Raw genomic sequence first — 27,288 nt, forward strand, 5'->3', positions numbered from 1 at the left:
TTCTCTAATCAACACAATAGTTCAGAAAACATATCATTTGGCACAACTTTTCAGAATCTATAAAATTTCTCAGAAATCTAACTCAGCAACTCTGCCTCTGTACCTTTGCTGCATCTTGGGCTGCTGTTTGGCCGAATACACCCATCATCAACATGAGCTGGGCTGAGCTTTGGGAAACCCACATGGGCCTCGCCTGGCTTTTCCAGCTCGTCCTTCCTTCTGCCTGCCAGGCCAACAGTGCCAGCACAGCACAGTCCTGGAATTGGCCCTGACTCTCCCATCTCTAGGGGACCAGAGACTGAGTTCCAGACAGGTCCTGGGAGAAAGGGGGCTGCTGACCAGTAGTATTGCAAGGAGGATACAGAACTTTACTCCTATCATCACCCTAGAAGACTCCTTAGAGGAGGTGTAGGATGAGGGTTGGTAGCAGCAAAGGGTGGCTAAAGGGATCTGTGGGAGGGAGGAAGGAAGGACCACACCTAGAGAGAGGGAGGAGTCAGCAAGGGGCGGGGGGGAATTAGCCAGTCAAAAGGATCAAATTCCTCCAGGGTGAACTCTGAGATAGGTTCTAGGGATTTGCGGCACAGAAAGCCCGAGAAAAGGGAGTCAGAGACGAAGACTCTGTCACTCCACCTACACGTGGCCCAGGTCCTCTGGGAGAGAGTCCAGCAGGCAGCAGAACCAGCGGGAGCCGCCTCCTTCAGGGCCCCCACCTTTCTGCCCCTTCTTGCCCCTCAGTGCCTGCTGGAAAGCCAGACAGGGGGAGAAGACGATGGAGCCAGACAGGACTCAGATAAAACTTGACCCCAGGTGAGTGAGGGTAGCAGGCCCAGAGCCAGGAGTCAGTTGCTAAGCCGTGGAGGCCCCTATCTCATTGGACTGTCCCTCCCTCCCTCTTAGGTCCTTTGTCTCCCAGGACACAGAATGAGGCAGACTAATAATGGTTTGGCTGTCCCCAAGGTCCTGTGGGTTTGGGCCAGTGTGTGATCTTTCAGAGCCTTGGTTTTGTCCCTCAACTGGGAAGAGAAAAGTCTCAGAGGTAGGGGCTGTGAAGGGCATGCACAGAGCCCCATCCAGCTGTGGACTCACCCCTGGTGCTAAGGGTCCACTCTTTCTGTGAGGCTCTGTTCTTTCTCTATTGTCAGCCACTGGACTGCTGCCCCAGTGGAAGTGGAGAGAGTGAACTGTGGGCCCTTTGGGCACCTAGGCCTATCCTGCCCCTGGCCTAGGCGGCACCTGCCTTACACACTAGCCTGGGCCAATTTCCTCTAAGAATCAGGCGCCAAGGGGAAATGTACAAGCAGCCCAAACTCAGGAGTGTTTGCGGGAGTGTCAAATAACTGATGTTCCTTCTGGTCCCTCCCCGCCTCCCCAATCCTCATATTCTGAATGTAGGTTGGTGTCTCTACAGGTACACGGCAGATCTTCTGGAGGTGCTGAAAACTAATTTCAGCATCCCCTCTGCCTGCTTCTCTCTCGCTCCCACTGCTGCCCATCTTCTGAGAGGTAAGTCAAGGCCCCTCCCCAGAGAGAACCAAAAGGAGGACATGAGCACCCCGGCAGGAAGCTGGGACAGCTGAGGGAAGCTGAAGACAGGTGGTCCTGAGCTGGCCAGCCTGGAGAGTATCTACATATCATGGTTAAGGCCTTGGGGAAGAACAACCCCTTAAGGAGCCAATAGGCCAAAAGAAGGGCATGACCACCTAGCCAGGGAGACACAGCTGCATGTTGGGCCTCCCACAAACCCCAACCTCAAAGCTCATTCAAGTTGGGGACGCTGGCTTGGAGCATTTTTCAAATCCCAGAGCCATCCAGGGAATCGAGATGGTGCCGAAATGATGCAAGACCCAACAAATCCCCTAGGGGACTGTATAAGAGCTGCTTTGGGAAAGGGTCTGCATCATTCTAGAGGGGTGGTTATTATGAATAATGTTCTTAACACTTAGGGGAACCTGTACAAATACTCTGACAGTGTTGGACAACTAGATCTTATACTGAATCGCTTTTGAACGTGAAAAGCCATTTATTTCCTGGCCACCTAAAATATGACAACCAGATGACCCCAGCACCGTTATAGCAAATGTGGCTCCCGTCCATATTTTATTTTGTCTTCCTACGGCATGATTAACCACCTCTCAGACTTTCATGAATAGGAGTCTGTGTCTCTATGGAATCCTTACTGTTTTTTCCCCAGCCTCCTTCTTGATGTCGTCACCTCAGTGCACAGACTTTCCGAACAACAGGATGTGGTCAGTGTGGATTAGAAGGCAGACACGGGCATGTGCTTGGACAAAGCTCAGCCTTGTTTCAGAGCAAATGACAACTGCTGGGGTGTCCAGAGAGGCTTTGCAGCTGCTGTGGGGTTTGTGCCAGTACGTAGCTGCCGCGTCCGGCTCCAGGAACCTCTTGTTCAGAGTGCGGCTCTTCCCTTAGATGAGCAGTTGTCAACCAGAGGCAATTTTGTCCCCCAGGGAACTTCTGGCAATGTCTAGAGACAGTTCATTTGCCACAGCTAGAGGGTGCTATTGGCACCTGGTGGGGAGAGGCCAAGGATGCTGCCCTGAATACAAAGGAAAGCCCCCCACAGCAAGGAGTTGTCTTGGCCAAAGTGTCAATAGCGCTGAGGTTGAGAAACCCTGCCTCACACAGTAAAAATCGATCTCACATGGCTTTGCCGCGGAATGTGCGAATGGGAGCACCAAAGATGTTCAAAGTAGGGAGACCATACTGGGTCCGGTAGTCTTGCGAGCTGCCTGTTTGCGGGGGGGAGGGCGTGGAATGTCGGAACGGGTAAGCAAACTGGAGAGTGGAGAGCAGGCAGTGGGCACTGCTGAGGTGGTGGTGGAGGCAGAATGAGCAGGCAGATTCTCCACACACTGAGGAGCTTGATCTGGCAGGATTCCAGGTCGCTGGTGAGGAGGCAGAGGACAACTGAGAGGGCTGGACAGGTGAGGTGGGGCCTGATGAGCGGCAGGCAGAGAAGTTGTACTTTATCCTGTGGAGAGAAGGAGCCAGTGAGGGCTCTAGACTGGGAGGGGCTAGAGAGTGCTTCAAGGTAATTAATCAGTAATCAGGATGGACTTCAGGGAAGAAGAGCCTTGAGAAGCAGGGGCGTAAATTGGAGGTTATTGCCCCAGCCCAGCATGAGGAATGAGAGTCTGAGCCAGAACGGTGTCAGGGAAAGGAAGGGAAGTTTGGAAGACAAAGGTTATCTAAAGAAAGAGCAGGCAATCTGGTCAATACCCATACAAGGTGAGCGAAGGAAAAAGAGACCGTGACGGAAGCGAAGGAAAAAAAGACCTGGGGAGCTGGGCAGGGTGATGACATGACACTAAGAGTCAGGAAGCCAGGAAGAGGCACCCACTGAGGATGTGGCAAGAACCCTTCCTCCTCTGTTAGTAAACCGTTGCTCCTTAAATTCGATGCCATTTAAGAAAAAGCTATTTTGGAAGAACTGTGGAAACTTTCAGTAATCTGGGTTTTTTTAATGTTTATTCATTTATTTTTGAGAGAGAGAGAGAGAGAGAACACAAGCAGGTGAGGAGGCGGGGGACACGGAATCTGAAGCAGGCTCCAGGCTCCGAGCTGTCAGCACAGAGCCTGATGGGGGGCACAAACTCATGAGCTGTAAGATCATGACCTGAGACGAAGTTGGACGCTTAACCCAATGAGCCACCCAGGTGCCCCCAATAATCTGTTTTTGAAATGCCTGTGATATGACTGCAATTGTAATCCCTACAGGATTTTTTTTTTTAATGGGCTGATCTAAACATTTATGTGAAAGAGTGAAGGGCCAAGAAAAGCAAGACAATTTTGAAAAAATGCAAGGAGCGTACCTGCCCTCCCAGGGATTAAGGCTTACAAGAAGACTAAGCCATGAGGCAGTAAGTGCAAGGGTCCAAACAAGTGGAAAATGGAACAGAACAGAATGCCCAGAAAGAGAGCCCACTGGGGAATGTGCTCTATGACAGGACATTACACACCTCAGCAGACAGAATGGACTCTTCAAGAAGTCACCTGGACTATGTATCTGTCCCTATTGCAATATAGCTCCAAAGTATCTTCAATCCACACAGCTTAAATACCTAAATGTAAAATGCAAACTTTTTTACAAAAGAAAACACTGAAAGGTATCTTTATGATTGGAAGTAGAGAATTTCTTAAATAAAACACAAAAAAGCACAAATGATCATGGAGATTGGCTACATAAACAAACAAACAAACTTCTATATAACTATAAACACTATAAACAATGCTAAAAGCCAAACCATAGACTGGGAGAAGATATTTTCAAGCCCTAACCAACAAGGGATAAGTAGTCAGTATAAGAAAAATTACCCAATAAAAGTTGTGTAAAATATGTGAACGGATAGCTCATAGCAGAAGAAACACTAATGACCAATAAATATACAAAAAGATATTCTATTTTGTTAGGATTTAAGGAGCCCTGAATTAAACAATAGCACGTCATTTGACTACAATGAATTTGAGGTAACAGTGAGCACTTGTGGGCTGCTGGTGGGAGTATAATGGGGACAACCACTGTGGAGACTGATTAGCTCTCTACAGCACTGAAGATGCTCATCTCCTCCAGCCCAGAAATTCTGATTTTAGGTGTATGCATAAAGGAACTGTCCTAGGGGCACCTGCATAGCTCAGTCTGTTGAGCATCCCACTCTTGATTTCAGCTCAGGTCATGATCCCAGGGTCTTGGGATCAAGCCCTGCATTGGGCTCTGCCTTGAGTATGGAGCCTGTTTGGAATTCTATCTCCCTTTGCCCCTCTCCCTGGCTCACTCTCTCTCTCTCTCTCTCAAAATGAATGAATAAATAAATAAATAAATAAATAAAATAAGGGAACTCTCCTATATGTGCTAAGGAGACATGTCCAAGAGTACATATTGAAGCATTTGTTTATCATATGAGAATAATATCATGAAAATAATGTTGTGTGGAAAAAAGCATTTTGCAGGATGATGCCATTTATATAGATTTTTTATTAATTAATTAATTAATTTATTTATTTATTAAGTGGGTTTCACACCCAGTGTGGAGCCCAACACAGAGCTTGAACTCACAACTCTGAGATCAAGACCTGAGCTGAGATCAAGAGTGGGAAGCTTAACCAACTGAACCACGCAGGCACCACCATACAGATTTTTTTAAATACAAAGCAATATAGTATGTTGAATATGCACATACGTTGTGAAAAACTAAAACGTAAATGAAAAAGATATACACTAATTTCAGAACAGTAGTTAGCTCTGAGAGGTGAGGTGCAGAAGGGAAAATGATCCAGGGGGTGTGTACAGGGGCCTTCAGATACATCTGTAATGTTTTTTTTTTTTTCTAAAAATAACTTCTGAGGCAAAATTGGCAATATTGTAACACTCTTTAAAATGGGTTATGGGTATATTCATGTTTGCTCTATTCTCTTTATTTTTGAAATTTTTGTAATTTAATAAATTATTTTAATTTATAAAAAATCATTTTTGACAGGCTGTGATGAGATGTTCGTTTTAAAAGTATAAAATTTTATTATACTATAAAATTATACTATTGTAGTAATATAATATGTATGCACTTTAACCAGGGTGTTTTTTAAAGCTACTTTTTATTGAACAAATACTACATGCCAGGTGCTGTGCTAAGAGGTTAATGAGAGAATGAATAACCTGTCCAAGGTCAAGAGCAAGTAGTAAGTGGAATTTTTCTCTGGACTCTGATTCCAGAGACTGTGTTCTTAACTTCCATGAAAACAAAATGAAAAAATGAAAATAACTTTTGGTTAGGAACTAGCTGGAATTATGGATCATACTCTTCCAAAATTTTAATGTCCTTATATTGTTTTCATTATTAAAAAAAAAAAAAAAGTAATCTTCACTATTTCAGAGACAGTGGGACATTTGCTAGTTGCTAAAGGTATAATTGTATTCAAAATGGCCAGTTAGACAAGCATTTCCCACAGTGTGTCCCTTGGAGTACTAATCTCAAGTAGTGCTTCATGAACACAGAATCTACAAAAATAAGTTTTGTAAAATCTATATTCTATAACCTCCAGTAGGAAATTAACAGTGTAAATCAGATTAAAAAGTTGAGTATGGGAAGAAACAGGTTTAATATTGTTTAAGGCATTTCCACAAATCCTTTGGCCATAGAACACTTTTGTCCCATAATATCTGTTAAGATGCGAAAAAATAAGATCGGGGACGATCTTCAAAGAAGATATATGAGTTTCATGGAGAGCAGGAGCTCTCTTTCTTAGCTTTTGTGCTGCAGCAGTGGATACAAGAGCCTGCAGATGGCACAAGTATGAGAAAGAATATAAAGTGCCGAAGCCAGCAGTTAGAAGAGATTGCAAAAGCATTTGGGTACTGAACAGTCAGAATATGCCCCCAACCCACCTTCATAAACTGAAACAACTTTTTAGGGTTGCATTGGATCATTTATAGCACTCCACATTCCTTTCCATAGTCATGTGAACACACACCAAGAGTCAATGTGGGCCTAGCCAGAAACCCCTGGATTGAAATCCCAGCCCCATAACTTCCAGGTTGTGTGACCATGGCCAAGGTGCTTGACTCTCTAAGCCTGGTTTCCTGGAAAAGGCTATAAAAAGGGGATGATCCATAGGAATTCTCATGGGGTTATTTCTTTCATTCAACAAATAGCCACAGTTGCTGTTCCAGGCACTTAGAGATGGAACAGAGAACAAACAAGCTTGACAAAGTCCCTGCCTTCTTGGAGTTTACACAGTTGGGGGAGGGGCGCAGGAGAAGGCAGCAGAAAATAGGCAAGTAAATAAATATGTAAATAACTTCACCGTGAGAGGCAAATGGGGACAATAGCACACTCAGAGAAGGCTGGCTGAGAAGGGGCATTTGAGCGGAGAGCTCATGGAGGAGAAGCCAGCCACTGGCAATACAGGGAGAAAAGCTGAATGGGCAGAAACCAAGTGCTACCAAGTTCTGGAGGTGGGCACAGCTTCTATGGCTATTGGGAGGCTGAAGGAGGGGTAGGGAAATCCCAAACCTCAATAAACAGAGAAGAGTTGAGCTGATGTTTGAGATTGGAAAACACAGGGTGTGGGAGAGGATGAGGGATCAGTGCCCGAGACCTAGGGACAGAGGTCAGGAAGGGGACCGTGGTTCTGGGCGTCAAGGTGGGGCAGATTTTCAAGGAGGAGGGAGCAGTCAAGACAGTTAAGACTGGGAAAATTAAAAAAAAAAAAAGTGGTGGGGGGGCGGGTGGTGCATCAGGGTGGCTCAAGTGGTTAAGGGCTGATTTCGGCTCAGGTCATGGTCTCATTTATGACCATGGTTCGTGACCAGATTCCTGAGTTTGAGCTCTGCTTCAGGGTCTGTGCTGACAGTTCAGAGCCTGGAGCCTGCTTTGGAATTTGTGTCTCCCCTTCTCTCTGCACCTCCCTAGTTTATTATCTGTCTCTGTCTCTGTCTGTCTCTCAAAAATAAATGAACAAAAAAAAAAAAAAAAAGAAGAAGAAGAAGAAGAAGACAGTGAAGACTGGGAAGGGCTTTGGCCTTGAATGGCTTTTGAAAGGGCTCTCCCTGAGCTGGTGAGGACAAGGTCAAGGAGGGGTGGGGAAGTCAGGCCCTGAGCGACCTCCAGAAGTGACTTAGCTTTCCAACAACGGACCTGAGTTTTTAGAAATCTACTGAATTAATTTTGGTATCTGCCTATCTGGACTTTATCTTTTGTGAGTATTTTTTTTTTTAACATAAATATTTCCGTTGTAAAAAATAATTCAGATTCAGTAAATCTGAAAATCCAGAAAAGTAGAAGGAGGAAGAGCCATCTATACTCCCGCCACTCAAGAGACAGGCACTGCAAATACCTTGGTGTTAGTCCCCCCCCCCTTTTTTTTTTTAATGTTTTATTTATTTTTGTGAAAGAGATAGAGAGAGAGATCACAAGCGGGGGAAGGAAAGAGAGAGAGGGAGACACAGAATCCAAAGCAGGCTCCAGGCTCTGTTGGAGCTGTCAGCACGGAGCCCCACATGGGGCTGGAGGAACAGTGAGGTCATGACCTGAGCCAAGGTTGGCCGCTTAACCAGCTGCACCACCCAGGCCCCCCCAGTGTTAGTTCCTTTTTCCATGCTTTTATTTAGCATTAGTTGAAATCATGCCATACCTCCAATCTTATGTCCTGTTTTTAGAAGCATGACATCATATGAGTTTTTTCACATTATTATATATTTGACAAAATGTGCCCTTTTAAAAAAACATAGTTTTGTTATAAAATACAGATTTGTTATTGAATAATTGAAAACGATAGAAAAGAAGGGAAAATTCACCTATTCTTGTCACCCAAAGACAGCATATTTAATATTTTCTTTTAATATTTCTAGGCATTTTTCTGTGAAATGATTTTTTAATGTTTTTATTTTATCAATGTAGTATGTGAACATGGTTAAAATTTCTAATAATACACAAGCGCTACTAATGCAAATCAATCAGTCCTCTGCTCTATCCATTCTCATTTCTAGTCTTCCTCCTTTTTCAGCTAATGGTTCTTCTGATAGTTACCTTCCGATCACCCATACGTGCACACCATTGTTTCCCGGAGGATCAATTTTGGGCATCAACTGTGGCTGCCTCTATGATACATAAGGCTTTAGCACACACAGCACGGACCTTCTCCCATTCTCTCCATACAATTATCTTAATATTTTTGGTTGGTTATCTTTCTAGATTTACTATCCATTTAGTTTATTTCTTATTCTGCCAACCAGGGCAGTATTTCTTGATTTTCCATTTTGTGAGATAAAGATATTAGTGCCCCACTCTTTCTTCCAACTCTTTTCTACCTTTCTCTCCCCAAACATGGTTATAATTTTACTGGGCTAATTTTGCAATCTTCTTTGCTGACATAAGATTTTTTTAGGTATAAGTTACATATAGTAAAGGACAATGATCTCAAGTATGTAATATGATGCATTTTTACTTATGTGTAAATCTGTGAAACCAGCATCTCGGTCAAGAAAATGGAACCTTCCAGCATCCAGTAGGGTCTTTCGTGCTCCCTCCTTAGTTCATATGCCTTCTAATACCACTATTCTTTTTTTTTTTTTTTTTTAATTTTTTAAAAATGTTTTTATCTTTGAGAGAGAGAGAGCACTAGTTGGGGAGGGGCAGAGAGAGAGGGAGACACAGAATCCAAAGCAGGCTCAGGGTCTGAGCTGTCAGCACAGAGCCCAATGCAGGGTTAGAACTCAGGAACGGCGAGATCATGACCTGAGCTGAAGTTGGACACAACCGACTGAGCCACCCAGGCGCCCGCCTGAGACCACTATTCTAAACTCTACCTCCTCTATGGATCATTTTTCCCTATTCCTCAATTTATATAAACAGTTTACCAAACAGTATGTACTCTTGTGTCTGGCTTCCTTCCCTCACCATTATGTTTTTAAGATTGATCCATTCTGGGGGCGCCTGGGTGGCTCAGTCGTTTGGGCGGCAGACTTCGGCTCAGGTCATGATCTCACGGTCCGTGAGTTTGAGCCCCGCGTCGGGCTCTGTGCTGACAGCTCGGAGCCTGGAGCCTAGAGCCTGTTTCGGATTCTGTGTCTCCCTCTCTCTGACCCTCCCCCATTCATGCTCTGTCTCTCTCTATCTCAAAAATAAATAAACGTTAAAAAAAAAAAATAAGATTGATCCATTCTGTTGCCTGTATCAGTAGTTTATTCTTTTTAATTGCTGTGTGATATTCTATTATGGGAATGTATCACAATTTGCAATTGACCTTTGAACAACATGAGTTTGAACTGCATGGGTGCACTTAACACAAGGATTTTTTTTTCACTTTATTTATTTTGAGAGAGAGAGAGAGATAGAGAGCCAGGGAGGGGTAAAGAGGGAGGGAGGGAGAGAGAGAAAGAGAGAGAGAGAATCCCAAGGAGGCCCTGCACTGTCAGGACAGAGCCCGATGTGGGGCTCAAACTTAAGAACCATGAGATCATGACCTGAGCCGAAACCAAGAGTAGGATGCTTAACCAACTGAGCCACCCGGGCGCCCTTATGAGGATTTTTTTCAATAAATATATGTATAGTAGTGCATATATATTTTTTCTTCCTTATGATTTTCTTCATAACATTTTCTTTTCTCTAGGTTACTTTATTGTAAGAATACAGAATATAATACACATAACATACAAAATAAGTGTTAATTAACTATGTTATCAGTAAGGCTTCTGGTCAACTGTAGGCTATTAGTAGTTAAGTTTTGGGGAAGACAAAAATTATACGCAGATTTTCAACTGTGCATTGTTCAAGGATCAACTGTATTTATTTGTATTCTTGTTGAATCAATATGAGCTATTTCCAGTTTGGGCCATTATGAATAATGCTGCTCTGAGCATTCTTCTGGTGATTTTAAGCACTCATTTCTATTGAATAGGTGTCCAGAAGTGGAATTTCTGTGTCATAGGGTAGGTTTAGCTTAAAGGCATACTACCAACTGCTTTCCAAAGTCATTGTGCCACTCCCAGCTGAAATATATGAGTTCCATTTTTTCCTTATCCTCATCAGCACTTGGAATCATGAGTCCTTTTAATTTTAGCCTTGTTGGTGGGTATATAATGGCATCTCGCATTTGTATTACCCTGATAACTGTTGACATTTAGCGCCTTTTATGCTTCTCAAACGTTGAGGTACTTTTTTTTCGTGAAGTAACTGTTTAGGTCTTTTTTTTTTTCTTCATTTAAAAACATTGTGTTGTCTTGTTCTTACTGATAGGAATTCTTTATATATTACAGATACAAGTCTTTTGTTGGATATCTGTATTGCAAGTACCTTCTCTCAGTCTGAGATTGTCTTTTCATTCTCTTAATGGTTTCTTTCGACAAATGAAAATTTTTAATTTTAAGAAAGTCCAATTTATCGATTTTTAAACTTATGGGTAGTGCTTTTGGGTCCTATTTTAAAAGATCTTTGCCTAGCTCAAAGTCATGAAGATATACGTCTCTGTTTTCCTCTAAAAAATTTATTGTTTTAACTATCACATTTAGGTGTTTTTGTATGATATGAGGGAGCAGCCAATGTTCTTTCTATCCCCAAAGGATATCCAGATAACCCAGAACTCTTTCTCAAAAAAAAAACCACTCTTTTCCCCATGAATTGTAGTGGAAATTTTGTCGTAAATCAGATAACCATATATGTGGGGTCTGTTAATGCATTTTTTTTTGTTTTTTTGAGTGTTAGTAAGTTATTACTCTTCTCAAGAATTATTACATATTCTTTACAAAGATTTTTTTTATGGCACAAATTTTTCAGATCTCGATAATTAATATTCATTTAGGTACTTTATTTAATAATTCCAGTATTGTTGGGCACTTGAGTTGTTTATAACTTGGGGCTATTAGTCAATATATTATAAACATTATCTTTTAATGGAACAAAAATAATATATCACAGTTATTTTGCTCTTATCTGACGACTAAGCAGATTGACTCTTTTCCCACATGCCCTGAACTGTGTTAATATCTTTTTCCATTTATTTGCAAGTGTCCTGTTTTTGTTATCAGTTCTCTTTATCTAATAAAGATCTTAAACTTGAGTACACATTTATTAAAAAGCTTTTTCCCTCAGTCCGTTTGCTGTCTATTTCTTTTAAACACTTAGAAAGAAGTTTACACACTTTATATTAAATTTGACCATCATTCTCTTTGTGATTTCTCAGATTACTCCTAAGCTTAAGAAGGTTTTTCCTCTCCAAAGTCTTCATGAAAATACAATTCTCTCTCTTTTTTTTCTCTCAATTTTTCCAGTTTGATTTTTTTTCTTTCTTTCTTTTTTTTTTTAACTTACATTCAAATTAGTTAGCATATAGTGCAACAATGATTTCAGGAGTAGATTCCTTAGTGCCCCTTACCCATTTAGCCCATCTCCCCTCCCACTACCCCTCCAGTAACCCTCAGTTTATTCTCCATATTTAAGAGTCTCTTATGTTTTGTCCCCCTCCCTGTTTTTATACTATTTTTGTTTCCCTTCCCTTATGTTCATCTGTTTTGTCTCTTAAAGTCCTTATATGAGTGAAGTTATATGATTTTTGTCTTTCTCTGACTGACTAATTTCACTTAGCATAATACCCTTCAGTTCCACCCACGTCGTTGCAAATGGCAAGATTTCATTCTTTTTCATTGCCGAGTAATACTCCACTGTATATATATATATATAGCACAACTTCTTTATCCATTCATCCATCGATGGACATTTGGGCTCTTTCCATACTTTGGCTATTGTTGCTAGTGCTGCTCTAAACATGGGGGGGGGGCATGTGTCCCTTCGAAACAGCACACCTGTATCCCATGGATAAATGCCTAGTAGTGCAATTGCTGGGTCACAGGGTATTTCCATTTTTAGTTTTTTGAGGAACCTCCACACTGTTTTCCAGAGTGGTTGCACCAGCTTGCATTCCTAATCCTGTTTGATTTTTAAAGACATCCCTTTAATCTATCTAGAATTATCATGATATATGACAGACTTAATGGGTATCTCCATGAGTGTTTGAAGTACTCGTTTTTGTTGTAAAGGGTAAAATCATATTTAAAAATCCTCTGATGTTTATATTTTAAAAGTTTTGAAGAGGAGAAGGTAAAGTCTTTTTAGTAAAGGACTGCAACGAGTTTTTTAATGTCCAAACCTTGCAGGGCCTTCTGGAACAGTATCCAGAGAGATAACTGAGGAAGAGGCAGCAGAGCTAAACAGTAACAGCAAAGTCAAGCCAGTAGTTGAGTCACTTAGTATCCTGACTAAGCGGAGGTGGGTGGAGGAAGGGCTGGGTAGGAGGACAGAAAAATAGCAAAACCCTGTCTTTTATGGCCTGTGATAGAAAAAGTTTACTACTGACTTTACAAGTCCAGCTTGGGAGCTAGAGTCTAAGGGCCACCTCCCCCATGCAGGTCCTCTGGATTGGTCATTCGACCTAACTGTGGTCAGAGGTGAAGGGCCTCTTCTGGATAAAGCAACAGAGAGAAAAATGTGTGCCCTAAAATAAGAGCAACCAGGATCAGCGTGGTATTTTTTGACAGATTCATCCTTGTCCTGGTTGCTCCTTGTGGTGGCACCAGGCATGGCTGATCCAGATGACGACTCAAGCTTTTACTGTGGTGTGGCCTCCTTCCTCCCTGCTTTGGTTTCATCTCTCTGAGCTGACCTCAGTCATCAAAACGTAGGGTGGACCAGCCAATGTCTTCCTCCTACTTTACTCCCAATGCACTGGGACAACAGACTGGGCTCTGGCAGTCTTCTTTTCCCCCTTCTTCCTCTCATCAAGACAGGTGGTGGGAAAGAGGGTCAACCAACTAGGGAAGAGACTTAAGATAAATGAGGGTCAAAGCTTAGTCACCAAAACACAGAACCCTTTTTTTAAAACTAATTGTTGCACAGATGAATCACGTAGTCAGAAGCATGTATCGTGCTGATAATGGTTTTTCCTGTTAGCAAAAGTGAAGCCGGAGGAGTTTCACCAGTATTTTTCAAAATGTTTGTTATCCTCTGACCATTACCAGGTGAGCTTGTTGAAAATGCAGATTTCTGGGTCCATCCCAGATCTATTAAAGCAGCATCTCTGAGGGTGGGACCCAGACATCTAATTTTTAACAACGCCTCAAATGACTGCAAGAAACATTAAAGAGAGCTACTGGACCACATTGAAGACTAATTATGAGGCCAACACGAGCCAAATGTCCTTGGAGTCTTTACTTGTATCCGTTTCTCTTTTGTTAAATTCCCATCCTAACGTCCCAGTTTCGTGACATAATTTTGAAGTCAAATTTAAACGGCTCTAAAGTATATACCATTCATTACATTCTGCTTTAATTATAATGTTAATTGGTCCATGTTTGCTAACATGACACCGTTTACTGGAAGTAGTAAAGTTGAATAGGCCCTGCCAACCTCCTAATTCAAAATTTTTGCTCGTTATGTAAAAACTTGTTTGGTGTCTATATCCTGGTTGAGGTAAGCCTTACCATACCTAGAATCATCTGGTCTGGTCTCCCATCCATTCAGAAGAATGACTACTTTTTAGCTACATGCTCAGGTCTAAGAAAATGCCATTCTTCTGCATGGGCCGAAGCCTAGACCAGATAATTCCAGATATGGTAAAGCAATTTAGATCCAAGTGAGAAAGCCCACACCTTCTGCCCCTCATCCCTGGTCTTTAGTTAACAAGAGTCTGCCTTCTCTTTCTACTTTAGCCTTGGGCCCTGCAGAAATTGCCCTCACAGTCATTATGACTCTGCTTGCCCTGGGCTCGGTCACCATCTTCGTGGAGGATGCTGTCTACCTGTACAAGAACACCCGTTGCCCCATCAAGAGGAGGACTTTGCTCTGGAGCAGCTCTGCACCCACGGTGAGGGCCTTGTAGCTGCCCTTTGGGAGGGACTAAACAAGAGACAGGAACCGTTCTGGGAATTCCTCTAAACTCAGCATTTCAAGCCAGCAAAGGGTTGCCTGCCTCTACCCACTTAGAATGGGGGTTTGTAATGCAATCTCCATTTGTGGTCAGGACACCCCACCTGGGTCAACAGGCAGTGGGACACAGCTTGAATTCTTGAGTTCTTTGAATTCTCAGAGACAGCTAGAGAAACTGCTCACCCCACCAGCAGCCCCACTCACTACCTCCCCACCACAGTATCATTGTTAAAAGCAAGCTTCCTTCCTACACAGGCAAGCAGTGGTTCCTCAGACGGGAGGGAGGCAAAGAATTTTCTTTCCCATGGGGACAACTCAACTCTATCCTTGCATTATAGACCTTTATAACCCACTCTGATAGCCATTGTGTAGGTCTCTGACTTGTTCCTAGGCCATAAGATTAGACTTCCGTTTCCTTGTGGTAAGGTCTGTGTGTGTGTCTGGAGCGGAGAATGGAGCCCTTGAGGTCCTTTTCTAGCAGATGACACCTGCCTGGGCCATCTCAAGTCATCAGAGATGCTCTAGTAACATGTGGCATTGAAAAGGAAGGGCTGGATCTTGATCCAGTTCCTCCCAAGGATGAACTCACCTACTCCTACTCCGGGGATATGGGATGAGACAGTCTTCAAAATGACATTTTGACTTACAGTGACCAGCTGTCTCTAACCCTAGATACAGAAGGAACTGACTACTAAATTAAAAAGAAAAATTAGTTGATTTGATTGTTCTTCCAGATGGCCACTTTTAAGTAATGCTGCCTCATGTGTTCGGGTTTTGCTTCCTTGAGCTTTTGCCACAAAAATTTGAGAGGGTGAGCACAAAGACTCCCTTCTTGCCCCAACCAGCTTCTTGCTTGTCTTCAAGCAGGTCGTGTCTGTGTTCTGCTGTTTTGGTCTCTGGATCCCTCGTTCCCTCATGCTTGTAGAAATGGCCATAACTTCGTGAGTGTCCTGCCCCACCCCCAGCTCTGAGGTGGGTACCCTTTTGCTCCCCACTCACCCAGGACTCCAGAGTCTGCATCTTCTTTTATCCCCTATCCCTTCCATAAATCCCTGCAAATCAACTGATCATGAGTCTAGCCCCTTTCAACTTGTGCTAATCCGGGTCTCTTGAACTTCTGGTTTTCTTCATCTTCAGTCACCATTTTGTTCACATAGGTTCAAATTCCCCTCTTCCTCAGCCCCTGGACCCTGTCCTCTTCCTCTTGCTGGCTCACACATTCCAAATGCCTGGTCCCTACTGGACCCCCTCAGTGAGCCCCACCTCTCCTTCACCCTTTGTAGTGTATATGTCTTTGGCAACAAAGAGGTATCCCCTTACCTGGCCACCTCCCCCTCTGTGAAGCTCACCTCTACTCCCACTCCAGGTTTTACTCAGTATGCTTTTACCTGCTGATGCTGGTCATGGTGGAAGGCTTTGGTGGGAAGGAGGCAGTAATAAGGACACTGAAGGACACTCCGATGATGGTCCACACTGGCCCCTGCTGCTGCTGCTGCCCCTGCTGCCCCCCACTCATGCTCACCAGGTAAGGTGGGAGGGAGAGGCAGAACTGAGGAACAGGTTAGCCTCTCTCTTCACTCTCACAAGAGTCTCTGTGGCTCCCTCAGCCCTGCTTCAAGCCTCTTGGAATCAGGTTTGTATGGGACAGAGCCAGTGGCGAAAGGGCGGGCATCCCGCAGCCAGCACCCACACATTAGGCACCCACCCAGGGGTGAGGGAAGCAGAGGAAGGAGAACTCCAATTTCCATCACTTAGGCTCACTGCTGCCCACACACTTTATCACACTGGACTTTGGGCTACTTACTTGTCTCTTATGCCCATTTTGGTTAAAGAGGTTGGGGTCAACTTTCTGATAGTCCTTGCTCAAAGGGCAGCATTCTGGTCAGATGAGTGGGAGGCAAGAAGAAGGTTCCCAATGCTCTCGACATTCTGGCTTCTTCCTACGTCCCCATCCATTTAGCCATTTTGGTGTCTATTATGACAGACAAGCTTCAGCCCAGGATCCCAGTGAGGGAGCTGGAAGGTCTTCTTGAGGTGGACACTTTATGGGTTCATGTTCCCAACCCTCTTCTTCCTTTAGGAAGAAGCTTCAGCTGTTGATGTTGGGCCCATTCCAGTATGCCTTCTTCAAGATAACACTGAGCGTGGCGGGCCTGTTTCTCATCCCTGATGGCATCTATGACCCAGCAGATGTAAGCCAGGAGTAAGGGGCAGCAAACTCTAAGACTCAGTTCCTCTGAGCTCTAAAAGGAATAGTTGGAGCCAACATCCCCTGATCCAGGGCTCCACAGACAGGGTAGTCCCGGCAACAGTGTGGCCACAGAAAAGGTAGAGGCTTGGACTCTGGTGGGGAGAGGAGAGTGGAATAGGCCAAGGCTTTGGGGCTTTTTATTTATTTTTTATTACCTTTCCCACCATGGAAGAGGAGAAATAGAAGGAGAAAAGGACTTGCCTTCCTCACTGACTACTTTCTGATCTGCCACCAGATTTCTGAGGAGAGCATAGCTCTGTGGATCAACACTCTCCTCGGTGTGTCCACCCTGCTGGCCCTCTGGTCCCTGGCCATCCTTTTCCGTCAAGCCAAGCTGCACTTGGGCGAGCAGAATATAGGAGGCAAATTTGTTCTGTTCCAGGTAACTAGAATTGGGGTTAGGAGGTGAGACTAATAAAGGCAAAGAGCGGGTCCGGGAATCTTGTTAAGCCTAGGTTTCCGGTGAGACCTGGAAAAGGATCCCTGCTCCTTCGCAGTTTTTGCTTTTCCTGTGCTGTAATAGTTTCCTAGCGCTGCCCGAACAAAATATCACAGAGTGGCTTAAAACAACAGAAGTGTATTGTCTCATAGTTCTGGATGCTAGAAGTCCAAAATCAAGGTGTCAGCCAGGCCACGTTCCCTCTGAAATCTACAAGGGAGAATTCTTCCTTGACGCCTCCTAACTTCTGGTGCTTTGCCAGCAATCCCCGGCTTGCAGCTGCATCACTGATTTTGCCTCCGTTATGACATGGCATGTGTCAGGGTCTTGTGTCTCTTTTCCTCTTCTTCGAAAGACAACAGTATATTGGAATAAGGACCCACCCTACTCCAGCACGTCCTCATCTTAACTGATGGCATCTAACTACACCAGAACAATGATGCTCTTTCCAAATAAGATCATATTCTGAGGCCCTGGGGGTTAGGACTTCAACATATCATTTTAGGGGACCCATTTCAACTTGTAACAGATGTATTACCAACCTTGAATTCTTCTACTTTTTCTTTTTTCTTTTCTTTTCTACCCAATACTTCCTAAAACTCTGTATCCCACCACCACCACTAGCTTCAGCATTATCATAGTTATGAACTACCTACACCACATGCTAGGCACTTTTCATACATTACATTTGAATTTGCACAACAATCTTTGGAGTCATTATTATTTCTATTTTACAAAGGAGGAAACTGCGACCCAGAGATATTATTGGGCTTCCTCCAAGGCACATATGTATGGGGCTAAAATTTAAACTTAGATCTGACTCCCAAATCTACCCTCCTTCTCATTACATTGTCTCTTCACCTTCACACCTCTTCTGAAAATTCTCTGCAAAGCACATTTGTTCACTTTTTACACTTTCCATTCTCTTAAGCCCAGATAACTTCCACCAAATACAATGACTTTAAATTTTTTTAATTTTTTTAATTTTTTTTTTTTTTTGTGAGAGAGACAGAGTACAAGCAGGGGAGGGGACAGAGAGAGAGGGAGACACAGAATCTGTAGCAGGCTCAGGCTCTGAGCTGTCAGCACAGAGCCAGACGAGGGGCTCAAACTCACAAACTGTGAGATCATGACCTGAGCCAAAGTCGGACATTTAACTGACTGAGCCACCCAGGCGCCCATAAATACAATGACTTTTAATCCAATCTTGTTTTCCTTCTCTCCCCATTCTTTCTGTCTCCTTGCTAGGCCCTTCTTCTACTCCCAAGGCATAGTGACTGCTTTGTAGTCAACAGAGTGATTTCACATAAATTCTCATTTGATCTAAGCGGATGCCTCCAAAATGTGAATTTCCAGGCACATGAGAGGTAGAATTGAAGGAGAGGCCAGCAGAGCCTGAAATGGAGTCAGGGACTGAAAGGGCAGAAAGGATCTGGGCCCCAGAAGCACTTAGGGTCATGCCACAGGGTCAAGGCCCTATGATTGCCGAGCCTGCCTGTGATTATTGTGGGACATGCTGAGTCTGTCTTTAAAAGGATGACGTTTCATAAAAGTGCAGTCAGGGAGGGCAAGTACTAAGGCAAATGGTGTTGCTGGAGCCTCTGGACAGAGATTTTCTTTTTCTTTTTCTTTTTCTTTTTTCTCTTATTGTATTAAAATATACATAACATACAATTTGGCATTTTAACCATTTTTAAGTGTACAGTTCAGTGGCATTAATTATGTTCACATTGTGGTGCAATCATTATTAGCACCATCCATTTCCAGAACTTTTTCATCTTCCACACAGAAACTCTGTACCCGCTGAACGTTAATTCCCCATTTCCCATGCTGCCCAGCCCCAGGCATGGCAGAGATTTTTCAAAGGGCACCTTCATGGCTAATTGTCCATCATTCTAGGAGCAGGGATCTCAGATACTTGAGCCAGATGGAAATAGTCTCCTCTAACCATCCATCCTTTTCATCCATCCAGTGCTTGTTAGTATCCGTGGCTGAAATGGGGAAATAAACACGAACCCCCAATCAGTTCTTGTTTCTTGTCTCAAACGTTCATAAAATATTGGATAGAAGACAAGATTGTAATTTGCCTAAAGATCAAAACGCCACAAAATTTTACTCGGGTGAGTTTCAACCCTCTGCAACTGCACAGATCTAAAGGTCAGCCGAGCGTGCAGTGGAAGAGCAAGCACAGCGGTGGGCCAGCTGGCCGCAGTGCCACCGCCGCCGGGCCCAGCCTGCCCTTGTCTCTCCTCTGGTCCACAGGTGCTCCTCATCCTGACCGCCCTGCAGCCATCCATCTTCTCAGTCTTGGCCAACAGCGGGCAGATTGCTTGTTCACCTCCCTTTTCCTCTAAAGTCAGGTCTCAAGGTGAGCACACAGGGATTCCTCTCCCATTCCGGGATGGGCGAGAAGGGAGGGCCAGGGAAGAGCGGACCTTAGAACAGAGGTTGGGCCATCCTGGTTTCTATGCAGAATACTCAGAAATGGATCTCCCAGAAATCCTAGTGAGGCTTTCAGGAGAGAGTGACTTCTCTGACCACACAGAGGAGAGCTATAATCCCAAAGCTTGAGGCCAGCCCTGGTGGCCGACCCAGGAAGCCATGCGCTCAATTGTTAGCTCCTGGGAGAGGAATGGCTGTGGTTTGGAAGCAGAAGGTCATACTGATAAAACACACACAAAAAAGGGTTTAATGTTAGCCTCAGACTGCAGAAGGTAGAGAGCCAAGTTCTGGTTCTGGCTCTACCATTCATCTGGTACGTTATTTACGACAACTTAATATCTCTAGGCTGGGTTTGAGGATAAACTGGAGAAAGTGTTGCTGAACTCATATGCCAGGGCTGCTAGTGGGATACCACCTGTACCATTTAGCATAACCTACATTATATTTCACTCTACACTGCAGTGATGAATTGCCACCTTCTCATACTGGAGACTTTTGTAATGACTGTGCTGACACGCATGTACTACCGAAGGAAAGATAACAAGGTTGGATATGAGCCTTTCCCTTCCCCAGACCTGGATTTGACTTCAAAGCCTGAGGTGGACGGTTTGGACAATGAGCCTGTACATATTAAACGGGCACAAGATTTCCTCACTATCCCTCAACCTTGACCAAATGGGGATGGATTCCATCATCAGCACAAGCTAGCAGATTACATTTGACTATAGGAATGAAGGAGAATTATGGACTAGGATGCAATTATTTTGGATCTTGCCTGGAGAAGGTATTTTAGGTTTTATAATAAACAGGATAGAGTTTAAAACTCTGTAACTGGGTACATTGCCTCTGTGGGTGACACTATTAGCTCTTGAAGCTTGTATATTGAAAGGTCACTCCGAGTTTTCCTAAAGCCAGTGAAAAGGAGGAAAGTATATGGTAGTTTGCCTAGTATAAGAACAGGAGTAGAACTGAACCAGGCACCCCTATGTTTATTGCAGCATTATTTACAATAGCCAAGACTTGGAAGCAACGTAAATGTCTATCAGTAGATGAACAGATAAGGAAAGTATGGTGTGTGCATGTGTGTGTGTGTGTGTGTGTGTATATACTTATATATACACACACACACACATATACACACACATATATATACACACACACATATATATATGTGGAATATTACATGGCCATAAAAAAGGATGAGATCATGCCATTTGAGACAACATGGATGGGTCTACAGGGTATTATGCTAAGTGAAATAAATCAGACTGAAAAAGATAAATACCATACAATTCCACTCATAAATGGAATAAAATAAATAAATAAACGAAAAGCAGAATTGGAACTATAAATACAAACAACAAATTGATGGTTGTCAGAGCGGAGGGGGTGGGAGGTTGGACAAAATGGGTAAAGGGGACTGGGAGATACAGGCCTCCAGTTGTGGAATGAGTAAGTCACAGGAATAAAAAGCAGAGCATAAGGAATATATAGTTAATGATATTGTGAACACAGTACAATGTATAAACTTGTCAAATCACTAAGTTGTACGCCTAAAGTTAATGTAACATTGTGTGTCAACTAAAAAGAAAAAAAAGAACTCAACCAGGCAAAATAGTACAAACCCAGTGTCCAATAAACCAGGCTTCTGAAGAAGAGATGGAAGCCTGATGGATTCTGAATGACAGATGTGTCATTAGGGCACTGAGGACATTAGACCTCATAGATCTGGACCAGCCTCCCTTTGTGGGACAATAGCTTCTGTGCAAAGCTGAAAAAGGATTTTCCTAATAATATGGTCATGGGACAACTTTGAGGAGACAAATCAGGATGCAAAGGCAAAGAAATTGAGAGCATAGGCAAAAGCCCCAAATATATAACACATGTTACACACATGTATACCAGGTCAAAAACACAGGAAATGGAATATTAGGTAAAACCACTTTGCCTTTATTTGGCTAAATGACAAAGGCCAAAATAACTCTGAACAAATTAGTAACACTCACATAGGAAAACAATATACTGAACACCGATTGAGGAAACGTCCTGTGGGTTGCTGGCACTGGGGATGAGGCTAACATTCATGCCAAGGCCAGCATTTCTTCCCAACATGCCTTTTTCTTTTCAGCATCCTCAATACAGGACAACCCAACTGATCGAGTCTCTGTGTTTAAAACAGTCGGTGCCCCTTAAGAAGGGTGGAAAAACCCTCTTTAAACCTAAAGGGACACAACCTGAGTCATCCCAGTGTTAAACCTAGCACTTTTGTTCTCTACCCCAATCTGAGTATTAACATAAAACTTTGGCAGACAGAAAATCTTTCATTCTTTTAAAGAAAAATTAACATTTAATAATATAATCCCAAGGACATGTTCTACTTATTTGGAAAAATAGAAGCTAGGGACCACTCTTTATCTCATGACAATCTATTCTATGAGAGAAAACAAGAACAATCATTGTATGACTTTGCAAAATACAACCTTTAAAAATACTTATATTGGTAAGCTTAAAAAAAATACCATTAGTTAAAAACATTATTAAGGGAGTATTTTTTCCTACCTGTATTAGTTCAACTTCTGGTGAAAGTGTGTGATGACAGAAAAGGTAGAAGCTATGGCTTTTAGGGAATTAAAGAGAAGCAGCAAAATATAATTGATTTGGAAAGATTTTTGACATGAGATCTAGAACAGAGTCAAAAAGGCAATCGGCTCCAGAAAAACAGAAGCTACCCACAAACCAAGATACTCTGGCAAAGCAAAAGCACTGTGAAGAACCACTGTAGAGGGACCATCCAGAAGCTGCTTGACCAGCTGTGTGGTCACAAGTAAAAGAAGAATCTAACTCAGGTGCTGGGTTATCGGCAATCACAAAAAGTCAAAAGTTCTCTTGACCTCCTTCATGTTTTTTCTCATTTAGGATCTTCAGCCTCCTCATATCCCTACCCTTCTTACCTAACTGAGCCTCAGCAAAATAATGGTCTTTGGCTCTAGCTATCAGAAACAGCCACAGTAGTACGAACGATCCATTTCTGTTCCTCGAAAGTTTCAATCTCTGTTCCTCAGTGCTCCTGAGTCTAGTGTAGGAAAAGAGCAAACTTTCTGCCCAGCCATCTCAAGATAACTGCTGGAAGCACCTCCTCGGCACCAACTCCTGAGCATCTGTCTCCATTCTTCGGTCTTACGCACTGTGCTCTGAAGCCAACCAACTTTTAAGGCTCTCCCATCTCTGCTACATTTGGCCTATTGCTTTGTGTGTGGGATTCAGGGAAACAGCTAATTAGAAACTAATATTACCAGTTAATATTAAAATTAATATTCAAAGATTTACAGATCACAGGCATGGTCATGGTAGGCAAACAACTAACTTCATTGAATTAGGCACAATCAAATAATGCATCATCCCAACAGCTTCCTCCCTCCACCCATCCTTGTCCAGCACTTAGGATCACATTTATCCCAAAGAAGCAAATATGCCACACCATAAAAGATTTTGCTTAAAGTCACAATTATTTGCAGATGCACTGGTGTTAGGAGACTGAGACTGTAGTCTTGTCAAAAGGGGCGAGAGGGCTTTCCAAGAACACGTGCATATGCTGGCCCTGGTAGTCTCACAGAGCTTCCCAGCACAGCTGTTATATTCCAAGAGCAGGGAATGTGAAAAAGAGCGCACTGATAGAGCAGAGGAAGAGGTCCCAGGCAGTATGCTTGAGAGGACTGACTGCAGGGAGGAAAACCACATTCTGAGCATCTTCCTTGCCAAATACATTTGGCTAACGTGTACTTTGAGGGAACACATAGGTGAGCCTCAGTAATGACTTCGTCACGTTTCTATACCAGGGAGAATAGTAGGCAAAATTCCCAAAGAAGGAAGACTGAAGCAGAAAAGTTAAAATATGTGATCCTATGAAGCTGGCTAATGCAGGAAAACAGTAACTTGAACTGTTTCAAAAGAAGGATTCTAAGCCAAAGCTCAAGTAAACCAGATTTGATAGCACAAATAGCACTTCATGAGAAGAGTCAGAAATGCAGTTTTCATAGGCCGTCACGACAACAAGAGATTTCCCTCTCTTTGTGTCTCTACTCTGCCTCTCTGCATGATCAGAATTTTAGGAACCAAGGTAGTCCTGCTGTGCAGGCAGGCAGTGATTCTAGCCTCTGATCCTCAGGCAGAAGAGCAGGTTTTATCACAAAGTATTTAGAGAGGAGACTATGAGATGCTCACAGCCCTAGCACAGGGGCAAGGAAAGATAAAATGTGGTTTTCTAACACTGAAAACATCAAAATTCCACCCCCACAAGGGGTATTTATGAGTGACAGGGTGGGGCCTGGACATAAGCAGTTTTCCCCTGAACCCAGCTACAGGACTATTGAAGATGACAGTCTGCTAGGTCATGTAGCTGTAGAATGCTAGAGGTTTCAAATGAGCTCACACTCAACTGCAAGTGTTAAGCTTCAGCATCTCTGATGGGAAATATAAGTGGTGAATCCCCGTGGGCAACCTAACAGGGGAAATGGCACCATAACCAGCAGGCACACGTGGAGAAGAGAGAGAACCTACCATACTCTTGTAATGTGAACCCATGCTTTGTGGCCTGCTGGAGGGGCAGGGGAGGGAAGTCCCCACCAGCTGCAACTCTCAGAGGAAAAGGAACACTACCTGGAGCACTAGTTCCAGTCAAGAACTTTAAGAAAAAAACAAACAAACAAACAAACAAACAAACAAAAAACCCCACAACTTTCTTAAGAGGGGCAGGGTTCAAGATAAGGCTTCAGAAAGGGGGGTGTTTCCTTACGTTTCTGTGTTTAAATTCTGTGCAAAGTTTCTCCAAATATTCAGTATGGCTTTGAGCAACATGGATTAACAGATCATGTTCAAACTGCAGACATTTACAAAGTACCCTTTGCAAAAAGCTAGGTAATAAGCATTGAAATAGGAGTATCAGGGCCAGGGACTTACTCCTGTCTGGGAAAATTAACCTGAATCGACCCCGTATAGGATTGAGTAGTGCCCCACTCCCCTCCTCAATCACAATAAACCTGAAAGCGTTCCTTCCTTCAAAGGTAGACTGCAGGAATGAGATTGATAAGAGCTCCCAAATAACTGGGCAACAGAATCTTCTGGGAAGATGAACACAGCAGGAAAACCGCAGACGATGCCATGTGGTCTGGTTCCATCCCCATCAGTGTCTTCCATGGACCCCATTGGGTCCAATACGAAACTCCTCAGGGAGTAAGAAAAGTTAGGCTCAGATCTCCTTCTTCTCAAGCCACATTGACACATGTGTCAGCAGTACATTTAGGTGATTTGTGGCCGAGCTTACTCAGCTTTTAGCTTTTTTTTTAAGGACGCCAAAATTATGCTATTTGCCCCTCCCCATGAAATCACTCATAAGCAAGTCATTGCTTGAAGGACTTGGCAAGCCACTTTGCCTCAGAGCAGAAGGCAACACTATAGTGTATCAGGAAGAAAAGGCCTCTGGGTAATACACCACTTCCTTGTGCCCACTCCTCAGGGCAAAAAATCAGTTTTACTTATAACATTTGAAAGACTGATTTTTAAAAAATTACTAAAAATGACAATTTCCTGTCAAGATCACATGAACATAAACAGTAAAGCAAAGTCTGTAAAGAGGGAATATGGATGCAGAACAGGCTTCTAAGGTGTACTCAGCCTCCTTCTTGGTGTGAATGGGTGACGCCTCTTGGAGGATGGGCTGATCCCATCCTAGGTCCTCCTGCCCCAACTTTCTTTCTTTTGTAGCTGTCCTTAGGTTTAGTGTTGGGATCACAATTTGGAATTCAACCGAGAGCTTCCGAAGGTTATGGGACAGAGGGAAGGGAGAGGAAAGGAGGGATGAAAACTTAGTCTTCTTCGTCCTCACTGATGTCATAAGTTGCAGCCTTGTGCCTGGAGAGGTTTGCTGGGGAGGACGGCGGGGAAGTCTTGCCAGAGAAGGGCCATCGGAAAGACGGGGAGGGGGAGCGTTCCCGAGTGGGGCTGCTGCTGGGACTCTGCTTTGGACTGATGGCCTGCAGCATCCGGCCTTTCCCCTCTTTCAGCATATGTTTCTGGGGAGACCAAAAGGTAAAATTAGAAGAAACCTATGGATCCTACTAAATCACCACTGGAGGATCTGCGACTTCAAATTATCACAAGTGCCCTGTGCAATATCATAAGTAATTGAATAAGCTAGGGGAGGGACACAGCTATAAGTTTAAGTAATTACCTCCCTAAAGTAGTCCATGCTATGCAACTTATCTAAGGGTTCCCACATGCTATCACTCAATCCTTGACTTCTATGTCAAAGGAATTCTTAAATGGCTACTTGGTCTGCATTCCAGGCTCCAGGCAAAAACAAAGGAACTAACTCAGACAAAAGTGTACCTATTCTAGTTGTAGAGCTCTCTGAAAAGGAAATTCTATATTCTCCCTGAATAATCTATTCTGGTATCAAACAGTCTCACAGTTAGATCCTTCCTGATATCCGAGGGCTTACTTGCTAAATTGCTACACTTCACCTTCTATTTGGCTTGAAAAGACCTTGCTACTCCTCAAGGGCAGAATTCTCACCTCACCCAGCAATTCTGCAGCGGCTGTTTGTAGGGGAGGCAGCTTTCTTTTTACTATTCTTTGTTCTTTCCTTTCCTTTTATTGAAAACTATAGTGTAGAAGTAAGTTGGGCAAGGTTACTTACTTATCACCAGATTTGGACAAAGAGTTGGCAAAATTATTTAGGAGAATATATAACTTCTTTCTATGAACATTTTAAAGAACTTTTTGGGGATAGTCAAAAGATAGTTCTGCCCAATACAAGGGACAAATTAGGTAACTACTTAATGTTGATATCTCTTTCTATAATTCTGTAATTCTTTCCACAGCATGAGAATTCCCTATATTTTCCTAAAATTCCCTAAACCGTCCATCAGGAAAGAACATACCAGTGCTCCTTCTGGACCAAACATTTCCAGGAAACTTCCAATGAATTCTCGGGATTTCTCCTCCCATTTCTGAATGAGGTCAATGCTTTTTTCTTCAACCTTCTGAACAAATTCTTTTGACTTCTCCTCCACATCTTTCACTTTCTTCTTTACTTTGTCAACCCGCTCCTGTAAGTGGTATTTCTTCTCCTAAGTAAAGAAATAATTGTTTTGAGAAATAATACTCACTCTGACCTCCATTCCAAAGGGAAAGAAGAAAATGGTCTGGCACTCTACTGGCACTATTTCCAGCCATGAGAACTTCACTTCGCTCTAATGTATCCCATAGTTCTCTATCATAGTAACATAAAATATACTCTGGATGGTCATCTTATACAAAAATGTGATAACTCAAACATTGTGGAAGCCTAGACTAAACTAAATATATAGAGTGGGCTCAGTAACAGACAGACACATAGCCAAATGCATCCGATTTTTTAGGACAAAACATAAACTTGGAACATAAACATGCCCAACATAACCCAAACCCCATTCTAGATGAAGATGTAAAGGGAACCACAAGATTCTGCACAATACCACCAAGAATTATTGGTTGCAGTAGTGCATCTTTTACTTAGTTTACTGTGCTAGATGTTTTCCCCTCTATCATTGGCTTATTCTATGATTTTAGAAGAGCTATTTATTTTAGTTTTTGGTATCTGGAGGTCTGTTTACTCAGTTGCAAAAGGAAGAGGATACTCTTTGGTCCTACAAGCTTCCCTAAAGAGAAGGGAAAATGGTATG

The 27,288-nt window shown here is 43.1% G+C and overlaps 2 protein-coding genes across 6 annotated transcripts in view; one reads left to right on the forward strand and one right to left on the reverse strand.

The window, feature by feature from the left end:
* Nucleotides 1–544: 544 nt before the first annotated feature.
* On the forward strand, nt 545–20,398 carry SLC51A (solute carrier family 51 subunit alpha). Of its 2 annotated transcripts, none has more exons than XM_019448712.2 (9): nt 545–810; nt 1,412–1,506; nt 14,219–14,373; nt 15,300–15,376; nt 15,802–15,960; nt 16,516–16,627; nt 16,922–17,068; nt 19,388–19,493; nt 20,030–20,398. In XM_019448712.2, the coding sequence occupies exons 1-9, from the start codon at nt 773–775 to the stop codon at nt 20,236–20,238; spliced, it is 1,098 nt and encodes a 365-aa protein (XP_019304257.2). In that variant the 5' UTR covers nt 545–772; the 3' UTR covers nt 20,239–20,398. The 2 variants fall into 2 exon arrangements, with proteins under 2 accessions (XP_019304257.2, XP_019304258.2); XM_019448713.2 differs by having other exon boundaries at nt 15,303–15,376.
* A 1,096-nt stretch (nt 20,399–21,494) lies between these two features.
* PCYT1A (phosphate cytidylyltransferase 1A, choline) overlaps nt 21,495–27,288 on the reverse strand; it is a 51,107-nt gene continuing 45,313 nt past the window's right edge. For all 4 annotated transcript variants that reach the window (XM_019448716.2, XM_019448715.2, XM_019448717.2 and 1 more), the window contains 2 exons: nt 26,506–26,694; nt 21,495–25,635 (listed from right to left, as the gene is read on the reverse strand). In XM_019448716.2, the coding sequence (XP_019304261.1) occupies nt 25,429–25,635; nt 26,506–26,694 (396 nt within the window). In that variant the 3' untranslated portion in view covers nt 21,495–25,428. The remainder of the gene's footprint in view (nt 25,636–26,505; nt 26,695–27,288) is intronic.

The sequence above is a fragment of the Panthera pardus genome, unplaced genomic scaffold (genome assembly GCF_024362965.1).
Source record: "Panthera pardus isolate Hobbes unplaced genomic scaffold, ASM2436296v1 HiC_scaffold_16, whole genome shotgun sequence".
Classification (NCBI taxonomy): domain Eukaryota; kingdom Metazoa; phylum Chordata; class Mammalia; order Carnivora; family Felidae; genus Panthera; species Panthera pardus.

Bases quoted from the DNA above. Each gene is read 5' to 3' on its own strand.
- SLC51A (XM_019448712.2), top strand. From the start codon at position 773: ATGGAGCCAGACAGGACTCAGATAAAACTTGACCCCAG. The intron at 1,507-14,218 runs GTAAGTCAAGGC...TTTCTACTTTAG, and splicing joins TGCTGCCCATCTTCTGAGAG to CCTTGGGCCCTGCAGAAATT. The intron at 15,377-15,801 runs GTGAGTGTCCTG...CTCCCACTCCAG, and splicing joins GTAGAAATGGCCATAACTTC to GTTTTACTCAGTATGCTTTT.